Source organism: Gobio gobio (assembly GCF_949357685.1).
Source record: "Gobio gobio genome assembly, chromosome: 23".
NCBI classification, from domain to species: Eukaryota; Metazoa; Chordata; class Actinopteri; order Cypriniformes; family Gobionidae; genus Gobio; species Gobio gobio.
This window is the reverse complement of record NC_137119.1, coordinates 38343315-38357175: the sequence shown is the minus strand read 5'-3', so window position 1 is coordinate 38357175 and position 13861 is coordinate 38343315. Positions and strand designations below refer to the sequence as shown.

General features: G+C 34.4%; 1 protein-coding gene across 5 annotated transcripts in view; it reads right to left on the bottom strand.

Moving 5' to 3' along the window:
• Positions 1–2643: 2643 nt before the first annotated feature.
• kcnc3b (potassium voltage-gated channel, Shaw-related subfamily, member 3b) overlaps positions 2644–13861 on the bottom strand; it is a 94605-nt gene continuing 83387 nt past the window's right edge. For 2 of the 5 annotated variants that reach the window (XM_079806282.1, XM_079806281.1), the window contains exon 5: positions 2644–4287. In XM_079806282.1, the coding sequence (XP_079662408.1) occupies positions 4274–4287 (14 nt within the window). In that variant the 3' untranslated portion in view covers positions 2644–4273. Of the gene's footprint in view, positions 4288–11470; positions 11740–13861 lie in introns of those variants that run through there. The other 3 variants (XM_079806279.1, XM_079806280.1, XM_079806283.1) reach the window with 2 other exon arrangements.

Sequence of the window (13861 nt, the reverse complement as noted above, 5' to 3'; positions counted from 1 at the left end):
TCATATTGTCTTTCTCCTGAAGGTCGTATGTCCACTTCCACCATCTGCACTCCATATATCAGAAGCCGATGATATCAGCACACCCAAAATATCACGAACCGTCCCTCACACCAGACACCGGACCGCTGCCTGCGTGAACCTTCGCTCATATTCATTTCATTCTGTCCACTTGCTAATTAGCAGAGGCTTTTCATTCGACACGGTCGAGCATCTTTGTCAAGGGCTACGAGCGTCCATCTTTGATCCTCTATCTGCCCTGTCATCTTATGTAGCGTATTGATTACCACATCTGCAATGACCAGTATAAACCTGCGCTTCACATGTGGCTCGTCTCTAAGATTAAATGACAGCTGAGACGACAATCTTGAATTATATGAACAAGTTTGTAAATGCCCTTAATGTTAACAGATTAGCAGCAGTGCTACAATGCTAAAGATGCTACTGACTGAGGCAAAAACTTAACTGTTCTGTTTTGTTTTTTTGCATTAGCCAAGCGAAATGCTAACGTTTCGCTTTAGCCTGGTGTCCTGAGATATAAAAAGAAAGTTTTATTCGGTAACACAGCATTTTAGGACACCAAATTAACATGATTGGAGCTAGCAATTTTTATAAAGTGTCTATTACAAAATAACAAATAAGCCTAAACGCATTCAACTCAAATGTGATGTTTTTGCATTAGCCTTAGCTAAACGCTAAAAGTTTAGCTTTAGCCTGGTGTACTGAGATATAAAACAAATTCTATTAGGTAGAACATGGCATTTTAGGACACCAAATTAGCATGATTAGAGTTAGAAATTTTAAGTATGGAGTCTATTACAAAATAACAAATAGGCCTAAACACATTTAACTCTACTTTAGCATTTAGCTTTAAGTTAAGGCAAAACATCAAAGGCTTAGCTTTAGCCTGATGTCCTTTTAGTAACTTTTAGATAAACAAGTTGAGTAAAGCCTAGCATTTTTAGCACACCAAATTAACATGATAAGAGTTAGCATTTGTAATTTTGTAGCATATATAACAACTCAACTTTGATGTTTCGCATTAGCCTAAAGTTAAATGCTAAAGGTTTAGCTTTAGCCTGATGTCCTGATATATAAACAAACTTTTAGATAAACAAGTTGGGTAAAACCTAGCATTTTATCCCACCAAATTACAGTTAGCAATTTTAAGTATGGCGTCTATTACAAAATAGGCCAAAACTCATTGAACTCAACTTTGATGTTTTGCCTTAACCTAAAGCTAAATGCTAAAGGTTTAGCTTTAGCCCAATTTCCTTTTAGTAACTTTTAGATAAACAAGTTGGTAAACCCTAGCATTTTTAGCACACCAAATTAGCATGATTAGAGTTAGCAATTATAATTTTGTAGCCTATATAACAACTCAACCTTGATGTTTCACATTAGCCTAAAGTTAAATGCTAAAGGTTTAGCGTTAGCCTGATGTCCTGAGATATAAACAAACTTTTAGATAAACAAGTTGGGTAAAGCCTAGCATTTTTAACACACAAAATTAACATGATTAGAGTTAGCAATATTGTAATAGACGTGTAAAGCTAAAGGTTAAACTGTCATGAGAACCAAAAACAACTTTTATGATAAACAAGTTGGAACATTAAAACACCAAATGAGCATTTTTAGACTAATTCTGCAGCCGCTATTACAGAATGACATTTAAAATTGTTCTCTTCAGATTAGCGTTCTCATTGATTTAGTCCGTTGTACAAGCTGTCAGCTGTCGTTTAGCTAAGCTAAAGGCTAATTGGCCATGTATATAAAGGGATGAGCCCCGTGTCCTAACTTCCTGTTTAAAGCCATCAGACGAGATGAAAATGAAAAATGGCTGCACGTCGGGCAGGCAGAGGTCCGGTGCGGAGCTGAGCATTCACGTTTTTCACCTGAGATTAGAGACACAAGGCCTCTTCAAAAACACAGTTTCCCACACTGCATCCGTTTGTAAGGAAGACGCTGAGACTGATACGAGCCTCCACTTTGCCTTGCTACATCTCCATCGGATTATCATTCATATTATTGCCAATGAGAGCAGGTGAACTCAAACTGAGAATGAAGCGCTATCAGAACCGATGCACGTGGGAAAAGACGCCGTACATCCCGCTTACAGAGGATTCTAGCATCAGCACAGTTGTTATCATGGCTACAGAGAAAACTAATGTTGTACGCAGACAAACATTAGCCAAACACTTCAGGTCCACAAAAGGAGACAAGACCCCTTCGGCATACAGAAAAAGAGATACGCAACCAAAATATACAGTCCAGGCGGCATTTCGATGGAAGAAATGAAACCGAACGAGAATGTTACATGGGGCAGTATGTAGCAGAACAGATTTTGGTGGCATTTTTTTTCCTTTGAAATCTTAAACTAATAAAACAGTTCAGTCTGAATTTATTCACATTTTCTTTCTATTTCAAAACAAAATATAGCTCTTTTAAATATATTGTTTTTCTTAAATATCCATTGCATATCATGTTTTTTATTTTTATGAACATCTTTATTATTAATATCTTTTTTTAATGATTTTTTTTTAGCCCTCCCCACTTCAACTAAGGGCTAGCAGAAAATACAGTCATGCAAAGTCTCATGCTGGTAAACAAATTTACAAAAATGCATTTTTTTATTATTATTTTTTTCTCTCCAAGTAGTTATTTTTTCTTCACTTGTTTTTCTTTTTTCGTATATTTTGACATCCATTTTCTCACAGTTCAGTCTATGAGGAAACAATCTCTTTGATGAAGCATATCTCCCTCCGAAAGAGCGTTAATATTCTTTTCATTTGTCCTTTTTTTTTGTGTAAGTCGCTGCGGCTGTTCGTAGGGTGGTCGGCATTGCATTTTTACAGTCGCATGCGAGCATCTGCATTCCTCGTGAAACATGGAGATGTTACTTATCAAAATATAAATTTGTTCTTTTCTTTTTTTGTACATTTATTCTTCTTGATTCGTTTGGCGTGACCTCCTGCGTTTGGCTCCCTCTGATTAGTTAAGAAGGAACAACGCAGTCAAGCCAATAGGAGAGAATACGAGACAGAGACGGAGGGGAACTCTGAAGGCAGTTTTAGACGATTTTTAGAAAGGGAGATTTTTAAGAATGTCTCTGCATTTCCCTGACCTTTATACCCTCTTTCCATGAAGACAAAACGCTAGTTATTGGTCCAAGCACACACGTGTGCATTTATATAATCTATGGCAGCATCAGCTGTACTAAAAATCACAAAATAAAAAAACCTCAGAGATAATCAGAGAGGATTCCCATGGGAAAAGTCCTCAATTTGAGGGGCTTTTGGGAATTAGAGACAGCACCCCTGGCAGAACAGCCAATCCGTTCATATTTAAAGGGACGAAAAGTTCAGATCTGACAGGGAACATCTAAAGTCATTTTGTGCCATTTTAACTTTCGTACATTATTTGGTCACAGTTGGGCTTTGGTCTGTCGGGACTGTGTTTTCGATGTTGCCTCCCGCGAAACGCACGGGAAAAAGCCTGGAAGACTGTTTGGGAATAGCAACGTACATCTGTTACCAAAGCAGAGTGCTGCGTTTCACTTTTCAGTGCTCTAGATTCATTCACAAAGAAAAGCTACTCTAAGACTCGGACGTTCCTCGGACGGGGAGTGGGAACTACCACACGGCAATGCACGGACAACACACTTTGCTGCTAATATGCTGAGTGGGGGGAAAGAAAACAAGAAAAAATTGTGCATGACTAAGCATTTTTTAGTCATTCTGTGCAAACGGTCGATTAATATCAGTCTGTAAAAAGTCTGTCGGAGAGTTCTCCCAGCCAAGAAATGCTACAGGGTCTTAGCAGAAATGCTACATAATTATTCTAACTTGGTCCTTCATTCTTACATATAGACTAATATACAGAAACTCAGGGCCCAGGTGAGTGCGGCAGTCAAAACGCCTGGTGTTTTGATCCTAAAACATTGGAATGTTTTTTTCCGTTCGACCTTTCAAGAGTCTTTTTTCTCTTTCAGGTGTCAGTGCAATGTTCGGTTTTGTTGCTGTAAAGTCAGTCAGTCTGTAGAAAGAGGAGTGATCCGGAATTTCGGTGAGGTTGCTTTGGTTACCGTGTGAAGATCCGGCATCGGAAATTTCCAGTTTCCTTTGTTGCTTTTTTTTTTGTTTGTTTTTTTGTTTCCAGTCACACCCTCTTGCCACTCCGACATTCCTCACACGTCCCGCATGGATGGTGCGGCCCCATCGGCAAAGTTTTCAGGATTCAGCGACTAACTGTGTCTCCTTAAAAGAATTGCCAAATGCTAGAAACTTAACACTGTGGACAAAAACAGAAATATAACGATTTTGTTAGAAACCAGCATTAATTATGCAATAAATGAAAATCACGGAAAACGTAAGATGTAGGAATGCTTTTACAGAAATCACACAAAAACAAAGCTACCGAAGAAAAAAAAAAGCAAGAATTTGAGACAAACACGGTTAAAACTCGTCTACAGACACAGATCTCAAGATGAAGTTGCATGCACTGAACACCGGCTGTGCAATGTATCTTCTCAGGGGTGAAAAAGTCCAGTCCCGGAGAAAACACACAGGTGCTAATTACAATTAATGGTGTCGCACAGTGTTTGACCTGAAATCTAAAGACGCTGAAGATTACAATTGAGTGCTAACACTAAACGTGGCCAATTAAACTTTCTAGATCTAGCAGGAATGGAATAGTCCACCCCAGATACATTCTAGGTCCATTTCAAATACAATAGGCTACTACATTATTGTTGATAAAGGAAACTTATTTATTATAACTGAGAACAGTAGAAAGCTGGGGAAGGTTTACCTGTGGATCGCTGGTAAAAGTTAAGCATGTACTGCAAGAATTCAGTTAACAGATAATAATTCATTCAACTATATAATAATGTAAGCGCAATCATTTGTCAGTTTGAGTCAAAATATGAGGGTTGAACACAAATGAAACAGCTGAACATTTCAGGCCAATTACATTATGCCTCAAATATGCCTGTTTTTGTACATATTTTATTGGGTTACACTTTTTTCGATAGTATACTTAGACAATCTATTAACTATAAGTAACTTTGCAACCACGTCAACTAACTCTCATTAATTTGCAACTACATGTCAAATAACTCTCATGAGAGTATTGGTAGACTGTTAGAGTTAGTAAAATAAGTTGACATGTACTTGAAGAGTTACTTATAGTCAGTAACTACAAGTAACTTTGCAACTATATGTCAACTAACTCTCGTGGGAGTATTAGTAGACTGTTAGGGATGGTAGAATAAGTTGACATGTACTGAAGAGTTACTTATAGTCAGAAACTACAAGTAACTTTGCAACTACATGTCAAGTATTAGTAGACCGTTTAGGGTTAGTAGAATAAGTTGACATGTACTTGAAAAGTAACTTATAGTCAGAAACTACAAGTAACTTTGCTACTACATGTCAACTAACTCTCGTGGGAGTATTAGTAGACTGTTAGGGATGGTAGAATAAGTTGACATGTACTGAAGAGTTACTTATAGTCAGAAACTACAAGTAACTTTGCAACTACATGTCAACTAACTCAGTAATTTGCAACTACATGTCAAATAACTCTCATGGGAGTATTAGTAGGCTTAGGATTAGTAGAATTGACAAGTTGACATGTACTTGAAGAGTTACTTATAGTCAGTAACTACAAGTAACTTTGCTACTACATGTCAACTGACTCTCGTGGGAGTATTAGTAGACTGTTAGGGATGGTAGAATAAGTTGACATGTACTGAAGAGTTACTTATAGTCAGAAACTACAAGTAACTTTGCAACTACATGTCAAGTATTAGTAGACCGTTTAGGGTTAGTAGAATAAGTTGACATGTACTTGAAAAGTAACTTATAGTCAGAAACTACAAGTAACTTTGCTACTACATGTCAACTAACTCTCGTGGGAGTATTAGTAGACTGTTAGGGATGGTAGAATAAGTTGACATGTACTGAAGAGTTACTTATAGTCAGAAACTACAAGTAACTTTGCAACTACATGTCAACTAACTCAGTAATTTGCAACTACATGTCAAATAACTCTCATGGGAGTATTAGTAGGCTTAGGATTAGTAGAATTGACAAGTTGACATGTACTTGAAGAGTTACTTATAGTCAGTAACTACAAGTAACTTTGCAACTACATGTCAAGTAACTCATGAGAGTATTAGTAGACTGTTAAGGTTAGTAGAATAATTGACATGTATTTGATAACTTATAGCCAGTAACTACAAGTAACTTTGCAACTAAATGTAAACAACTACATGCCAACTAACTAATTAATTTGCAACTACAGATCAACTAACTCACATTCATTTGCAACTAGGTGTCAGCTAACCCTCATGAGAGTATTAGTAGACTGTTAGGGATAGTAGAATAAGTTGACATGAACTGAAGAGTTACTTATAGTCATAAACTACAAGTAACTTTGCAACTACATGTCAACTAACTCTCGTGGGAGTATTAGTTGACTGTTAGGGGTGGTAGAATAAGTTGACATGTACTGAAGAGTTACTTATAGTCAGAAACTACAAGTAACTTTGCAACTACATGTCAAGTATTAATAGACCGTTTAGGGTTAGTAGAATAAATTGACATGTACTGAAGAGGTACTTATAGTCAGAAACTACAAGTAACTTTGCAACTACATGTCAAGTATTAGTAGACCGTTTAGGGTTAGTAGAATAAGTTGACATGTACTTGAAAAGTAACTTATAGTCAGAAACTACAAGTAACTTTGCTACTACATGTCAACTAACTCTCGTGGGAGTATTAGTAGACTGTTAGGGATGGTAGAATAAGTTGACATGTACTGAAGAGTTACTTATAGTCAGAAACTACAAGTAACTTTGCAACTACATGTCAACTAACTCAGTAATTTGCAACTACATGTCAAATAACTCTCATGGGAGTATTAGTAGGCTTAGGATTAGTAGAATTGACAAGTTGACATGTACTTGAAGAGTTACTTATAGTCAGTAACTACAAGTAACTTTGCAACTACATGTCAACTAACTCATGAGAGTATTAGTAGACTGTTAAGGTTAGTAGAATAATTGACATGTATTTGATAACTTATAGCCAGTAACTACAAGTAACTTTGCAACTAAATGTAAACAACTACATGCCAATTAACTAATTAATTTGCAACTACAGATCAACTAACTCTGTAAGACTGTTAGGGATAGTAGAATAAGTTGACATGAACTGAAGAGTTACTTATAGTCATAAACTACAAGTAACTTTGCAACTACATGTCAACTAACTCTCGTGGGAGTATTAGTTGACTGTTAGGGGTGGTAGAATAAGTTGACATGTACTGAAGAGTTACTTATAGTCAGAAACTACAAGTAACTTTGCAACTACATGTCAACTCTCAATTTGCAACTACATGCCAACTAACTCACATTAATTTGCAACTAGGTGTCAGCTAACTCTCATGAGAGTATTAGTAGACTGTCAGGATTAGTAGAATATGTTGACATGTACTTGAAAAGTTACTTATAATCCTACTTATTAAATTGTTGGGGGACCGTCAAAATATAGTGTTTGCAGATTTAAGCAGATTACTACTCTAATAACTGTTAGCAGACCAGTAGTTGTTAGTAGAATATCTTATATTTATGCATTTGGCAGACGCTTTTATCCAAAGCGACTTACAGTGCCCTTATTACAGGGACAATCCCCCTGGAGCAACATGGAGTAAAGTGCCTTAGTCAAGGACATACTGGTGGTGACCACTGGGATTGAACCAGCAGTTCCATGGTTTAACCCACTGGACCACCATCTCTCGTCTTAAGTGGACTATCGAAATAAAGTGTTACCTTTTCTAGTTAGCAGGTTTTAGTTCAGTAAGAAGCAATAAATCTGTCAAAACAAGTGTTGATTGAACACATGTACAGTATTCAAACGTTATCTGGGTGAATGAGTGCATTTCACTTACGGAAAGAATAGTTTTTCTTGTTAATATGCAAACAGAAATTGAAAAGGCACACACAAATACACCATAAACAAATGTCGACATAACACACACAATCTTTAAAGAACAACCAGCATACATAAAGAGAAAGGCAGAGATGAGTTTAATGGGCATTCACTCGTGTAGATACAGATTTGTACAGATCAAGTTTACGATGTCGGCCTAGAAGCTTTGCATTAACAGGTGAAGCTAGTTAAATCTAGCTAGCAGTGTATGAGTCTCTACAACAACACTGTAGCCTAAAATATCCTCATAGAGGGGTCTTGCTTTTTTAATATAAACATGTTCGATGTGTTTCAGTGACCTGACAGTGTTGTAATAGGGCACAACTACATGGAATACACAAGTCAAAGAAAAAAACAAAAACATTTCTTAAACATTTTAAACATCTGCCAACTACAAGAACAGCACAATATTAACTTCAACATTTACTCACAAATGGAGGAAAAAGGTTCTTTTTTTAACTAGAGAATAAATCCTCTCAACTAACTAATCACTAGAAATTCATAACTAATGGAGACTAATCAGTTTTAGTGGAAGAAAGTCTCTGGTTTCACAGTGTATGAGGAGGCCTGGCATCCCGCGACAATTAAAAACATGTTTAAATACAGACATTTTAACAAGGATTGGTGCAGGCGTCGTGCGGGAGTCAATCCCCCTGCAGATCTGCAATGCGAGTACAGTATAATAAAAGTGAAATAAAGTTATCTTGTTTGGGTGCCGCATTTTTTGACATCATTATTGGTTCTGAATAGAAAATACATGTTCTACACTACAATACAATATTACTGATATACTACCATTCAAAAGTTTGGGTTCATAAGATTTTTTATGTTTTTGAAAAAGAAGTCTCTTCTACTCACCAAGGATGCATTTATTTGATGAAAAATACAGTAAATTCAGTAATATTGTGAAATATTATTACAATTTAAAATAAATGTTTTCTATTTGACTATATAGTTAAAATATAATTTATTTCTGTGATCAAAGCTGAATTTTCAGCATCATTACTCCAGTCTTCAGTGTCACATGATCCTTCAGAAATCATTCTAATATGAGGATTTTGCTGCTCAAGCAATATTTATTACATTATTTGATAAATAGAAAGCTAAAAAGAACAGCAATTTATTTGAAATAGCAATCTTTTGTAACATTATACATCTGAGAAATCCAACAGTGATTCTAACTAACACTTTTAAGTTAACTTTACTTAATGTCTTAACTTAGTTGTGAGGATCTAGTAATATAAACTGTTCAAATATTTCTTGTTTACTCAGAAAACCCAAGTTAAGATTAATTGATTGGTTTGAGTTTTATTTTCTCGAGAAAAAAAAAACTCACCATTATGGTGATCAGTGTTCACATTGGTTGGGCACTTGTAACATTCATATTATTATAATTCTCTTCATATTGATGCAGCGATGCAACAAGAAATCAAAGTTATTTGGTTTCAAAGGAAGAGAAGTAATAAATTGTTTGCTTTTAAAAGTTGACCTAGCTTCTGACTGAATAATTAACTATAGTCAATGATTTAGTCCGAAATGATGTCCCTTTTAAAAGTAATATTTCCCTTTACGCCGTATAAAAATCGGTTACAATTTTATTGCTAACACTTGCGTCATAAACACCTTGTGAAACTTATAATTGGGTTGATATAATCCCTCTATATTTGCAACAATATCTTACAGTCACACACAGACTTTCACATTCAGCATCAAAACACAACAATGGTAGCTATAATAAGTCAAGAGTAAATCTTAAGTAAAAATACTAGAAGTCTTGTGTAAGCGAACTATACTAAGTAAGTATTTGTTAGCACAACATACTATTCCTATTTGACTTTACTTGTTTTTTTAAGGCAATCGCATGCTTTTTTAAAATTAAGTCTAACTAATTAGATTTTACAGTGTGTCATTTTTGATCAATTTAATGCATCCTAGCTGAATAAAAGTAATTTCTTTAAAAACTTGTATTGATTTTATATTCTTTTTTGAATCTGTGAACAAAAAAAGATGGCTTTCGCTCCCATCTACATGCCCTTCTAACCCGGCAAATTTTGGTTATCATAGAAACTGTAGCAATTGCAAATTGTAAAGTGGAATTGATTTGGGGAAGAAGGGATTCTGCAGGGCGACCCAATCTTGCATGACGCCGGGTACATTGTAGGATCCAGGTTTGCATGATAGAGGAACCATGTTTAAAACAAAATGGCTCCTTACTGATATATTTACTGTCTCAGCAGTGGGTTGTTCTCCATTGGGAAACTAAATCACATTTAATGATTAAAAACTAGATAACACACAGTTTCCTACAAACTACAACTTTGCAAGTATTGCAACATGTTATTTTTCTTTTTGCTATTTCAGGGAAGTATTTTCTCAGAAATGGCTTGTTTACTTAGTATCATCTCTTTTGTTTACGATTCTGGAAGCACTTGGTCACATCGACCTGAATACATATATTATTTTTGTCTATTTCTATTAATCCAAAAAGAAACACAGTAACACTTAACGTATATATCATATACAAATGAAACTGTCGTGTAATGTTTTTGAAAACAAAAACAATTTGTCTTTGAAAAACATTCAAAATAGGATAAAAAAAACAACATTAGGACACTAACATTGACAAGACAAACAAGAAATGCTCTTAAAATCATCACATACTCTTTTAACTTCTTCATATGTTTGCAGCATTATGAATTATAGGGTGGAATATTGCACATGATTTGCATATGTGGGTGAATTTGCAAAATATTCATTTTTCTGGAGCATCGTCTTAAAATCTTATACGCTAACACATCACAAACACTGTGCACAATGGCAAACAAAGAGAAATATTTCATCAAATGTACTTTCCCCACTTTTTTTGCTTCTCGTGTACAGTTTTTGGACTGGAAGGCGAAACTTGGCAACATGTTATAATGGGCAAAACAAAGAATGCAAACAAATGATGAGGATGAGCCGGAACTATGTGCAAAATAAAATAAAGTGATCAAATGGCAATGCCAATGAATACTGAAATTGTCTTTCACCCATTCAGTTTTGATTCAATAGGTTTGCAATGAAATTAAATCGTTTGACAGCCAATAACAGTCCAACGACAAATACAAACAAACGTGATACATTTCATTTTTAACCCCTATGAACGTCTCAACACAGAGTAATGATTGCATATGTACATTATTCTTGCATTCAAAATTCTGGCGAGTTTTCGACAGTCCAGAATGACACTTTATTCACAGTAATATTCATCTTAATTCAGAGTTTGAGGGAACTGAGCACAAAACAAGGGTGGTGAGTGCATTCGAAATGAAAATCTTCCTTGAGCATCCAAATCATTCCCTCGAAACGTGTCTGACCCAGAAAGCATGGGGGATGACAAAGCATTGACTCCCGTCCATAAACATATACGCGCAGTTAACCTGCCAAGTCCGGTTCAAACACTAACATGACCCGTGATCATTCACAAACTTTCCGTTTAGTGTATCTATTCTCCGCTCACACGATCAGTCATTGTTATTGCTATGAATGCGAGTATGAGGCCTTTCTCTCCTCCTTTCCTGAGTCGTTCTGTCACTCTTTTTCCGCTTTTTCTGCTACAAAATGGAGGGAATGGGTGAGCGGCAGCGACGGAGGGGTCCCGGGGCCTCGTAAGGGTCAAAGGGCGTGCTGGTGATGGGGGCCAAACGCAGGGAAGACCCCGCCATTCCTGATATGTTGTTCAGACTGCGAGATTTCTCGTAACCCGTGGCTGCCGGATAGTTTGCCCACGTCAGGACAGTTTTAAAGGCGTGTTTTTATATTTAACAGCATGAACGATGGGATTGTTATTGGCGTTACACGTTCGGTTTGAGTGAGAATGTAGCAGATAGATAATGAGTTATTGGGAAAGGAACGAAACGAAAAGAAACATGAGTGTAAAATTGAAACGTGGATATAAAGTGGAACAAATTTGAAGAGACATGTAAAAGACAGACGGACAGACACACACAGGACAGGACAGGACAAAACAGGAAAATGACAGTTATGAAAATCGTCATACATTGGTCTTCTACAAATTCCACAACATAAAAAACAGTTTTCCAGAACCAAATACTCCACACATAAACGTCCACACATTCCCACTGGTTGAAGAAAACACTGGCTGGATTGTTTTCCACCAAGTTCATATTTTTGGAAGTCGTAAAGTTGGGATTTGCGACGAAGTGTTTCGGTTAACCAGTGGAGGTTAAGCAGTGTAGAGTGAGACGAGACAACAAAGAAGACACACACATGAAGTGCCAGACAGTTGGAGATTGTTGAAGAAACCACGGCAGCCTTTGAGAGACATTTCAGATTTATAATGATGAAAATCAGTCTAGAGTGTTGTTAGTGGTCACTTTGCTCCAAAACCTGGTGAACTGCTGAGCTTATGATGCGACACTGTAACAATCATAAGAAAATAAAGCACAGACAAATACCTTTTCAAGGCTCAAGGTCAAAAATAAATTGACATATTTTGGTAATAAATAAGAAAATATTTTATTTACTTTGTATTGATGATTTAAAAAATAAATAATTAAATATATCTTACTTTAATTTATATGGTGCTTTTCCAAGGCTCAAGGTAAAAAATATATTGAAACATTTTGGTAATAAATCAATAAATCAATAAATATATATTTAATTTACTTAAGTTTGTATTGATGCATTTTTACATTAAATTTAATTAGAGGTATACAGTGTCTTTCAAAGGATCAAGGTCAAATTTATATAGACACATTTAGGTAAAAAATAAATATTTAATTTATATATTTTACTTATTTTGTATCGATGCATTAAATAAATAAATATTTAATTTACATATAGTGCCTTTTCAAGGCTCAAAGTCAAAGACATATTTTGATAATTATTAAATAAACAAATAAATAAATATTGTATATACTTTGTATTGATGATTTAAAAAAAAAAAAATTAAAAATAAACAAAAGTAAATAAATATAATTTAATGTATATAGTGCCTTTCCAAGGCTCAAGGTCAAAAATAAATTGACATATTTTTGGTCATAAATAAGAAAATATTTTATTTACTTTGTATTAATGGATTTTTACATTAAATTAAATTTATACAGTGTCTTTCAAAGGCTCAAGGTCAAATTTATATAGACACATTTAGGTAAAAAAAAAATATTTAATTGATATATTTTACTTATTTTGTATCGATGCATTAAATGAATAAATATTTAATTTACATAGTGCCTTTTCAAGGCTCAAAGTTAAAGACATATTTTGGTAATAAATAAATAAACAAATAAATAAATAAATAAAGTATTTACTTTGTATTGATGATTTTTTTAAATAAACAAGATGAAATAAATAAAAATGTTATGTATATAGTGCCTTTCCAAGGCTCAAGGTCAAAAATATATTGACATATTTTGGCAATAAATAAATAAACAACCAAATAAATAAATAAATAACATTTTAAATATATTATATTAATATATAAAAATACATACCTCAAGGTCAAAATACATTTTTTGTAACATTTTGTAAATAAATAAATACATATTTAATATATTATATTTATTTATTTAGCATTTTTGCATTTTTATAAATAAATAAATAAATAAATAAATAAATAAATAAATAAATAAATAAATAAATAAATAAATAAATAAATAAATAAATAAATAAATAAATAAATAAATAAATAAATAAATAAATAAATAAATAAATAAATAAATGTGTGCCTTTTCAAAGGTCAAGGTCAAAAATATATAGACACATATTTTGGGAATAAATAAACTTTCTTGCTTTCATTCATATAGTGTATTTCCACAGCCCAAGATCTAAAAATACTTATTTAAAGAAAGTGTCTAGGCGGCTCTCTA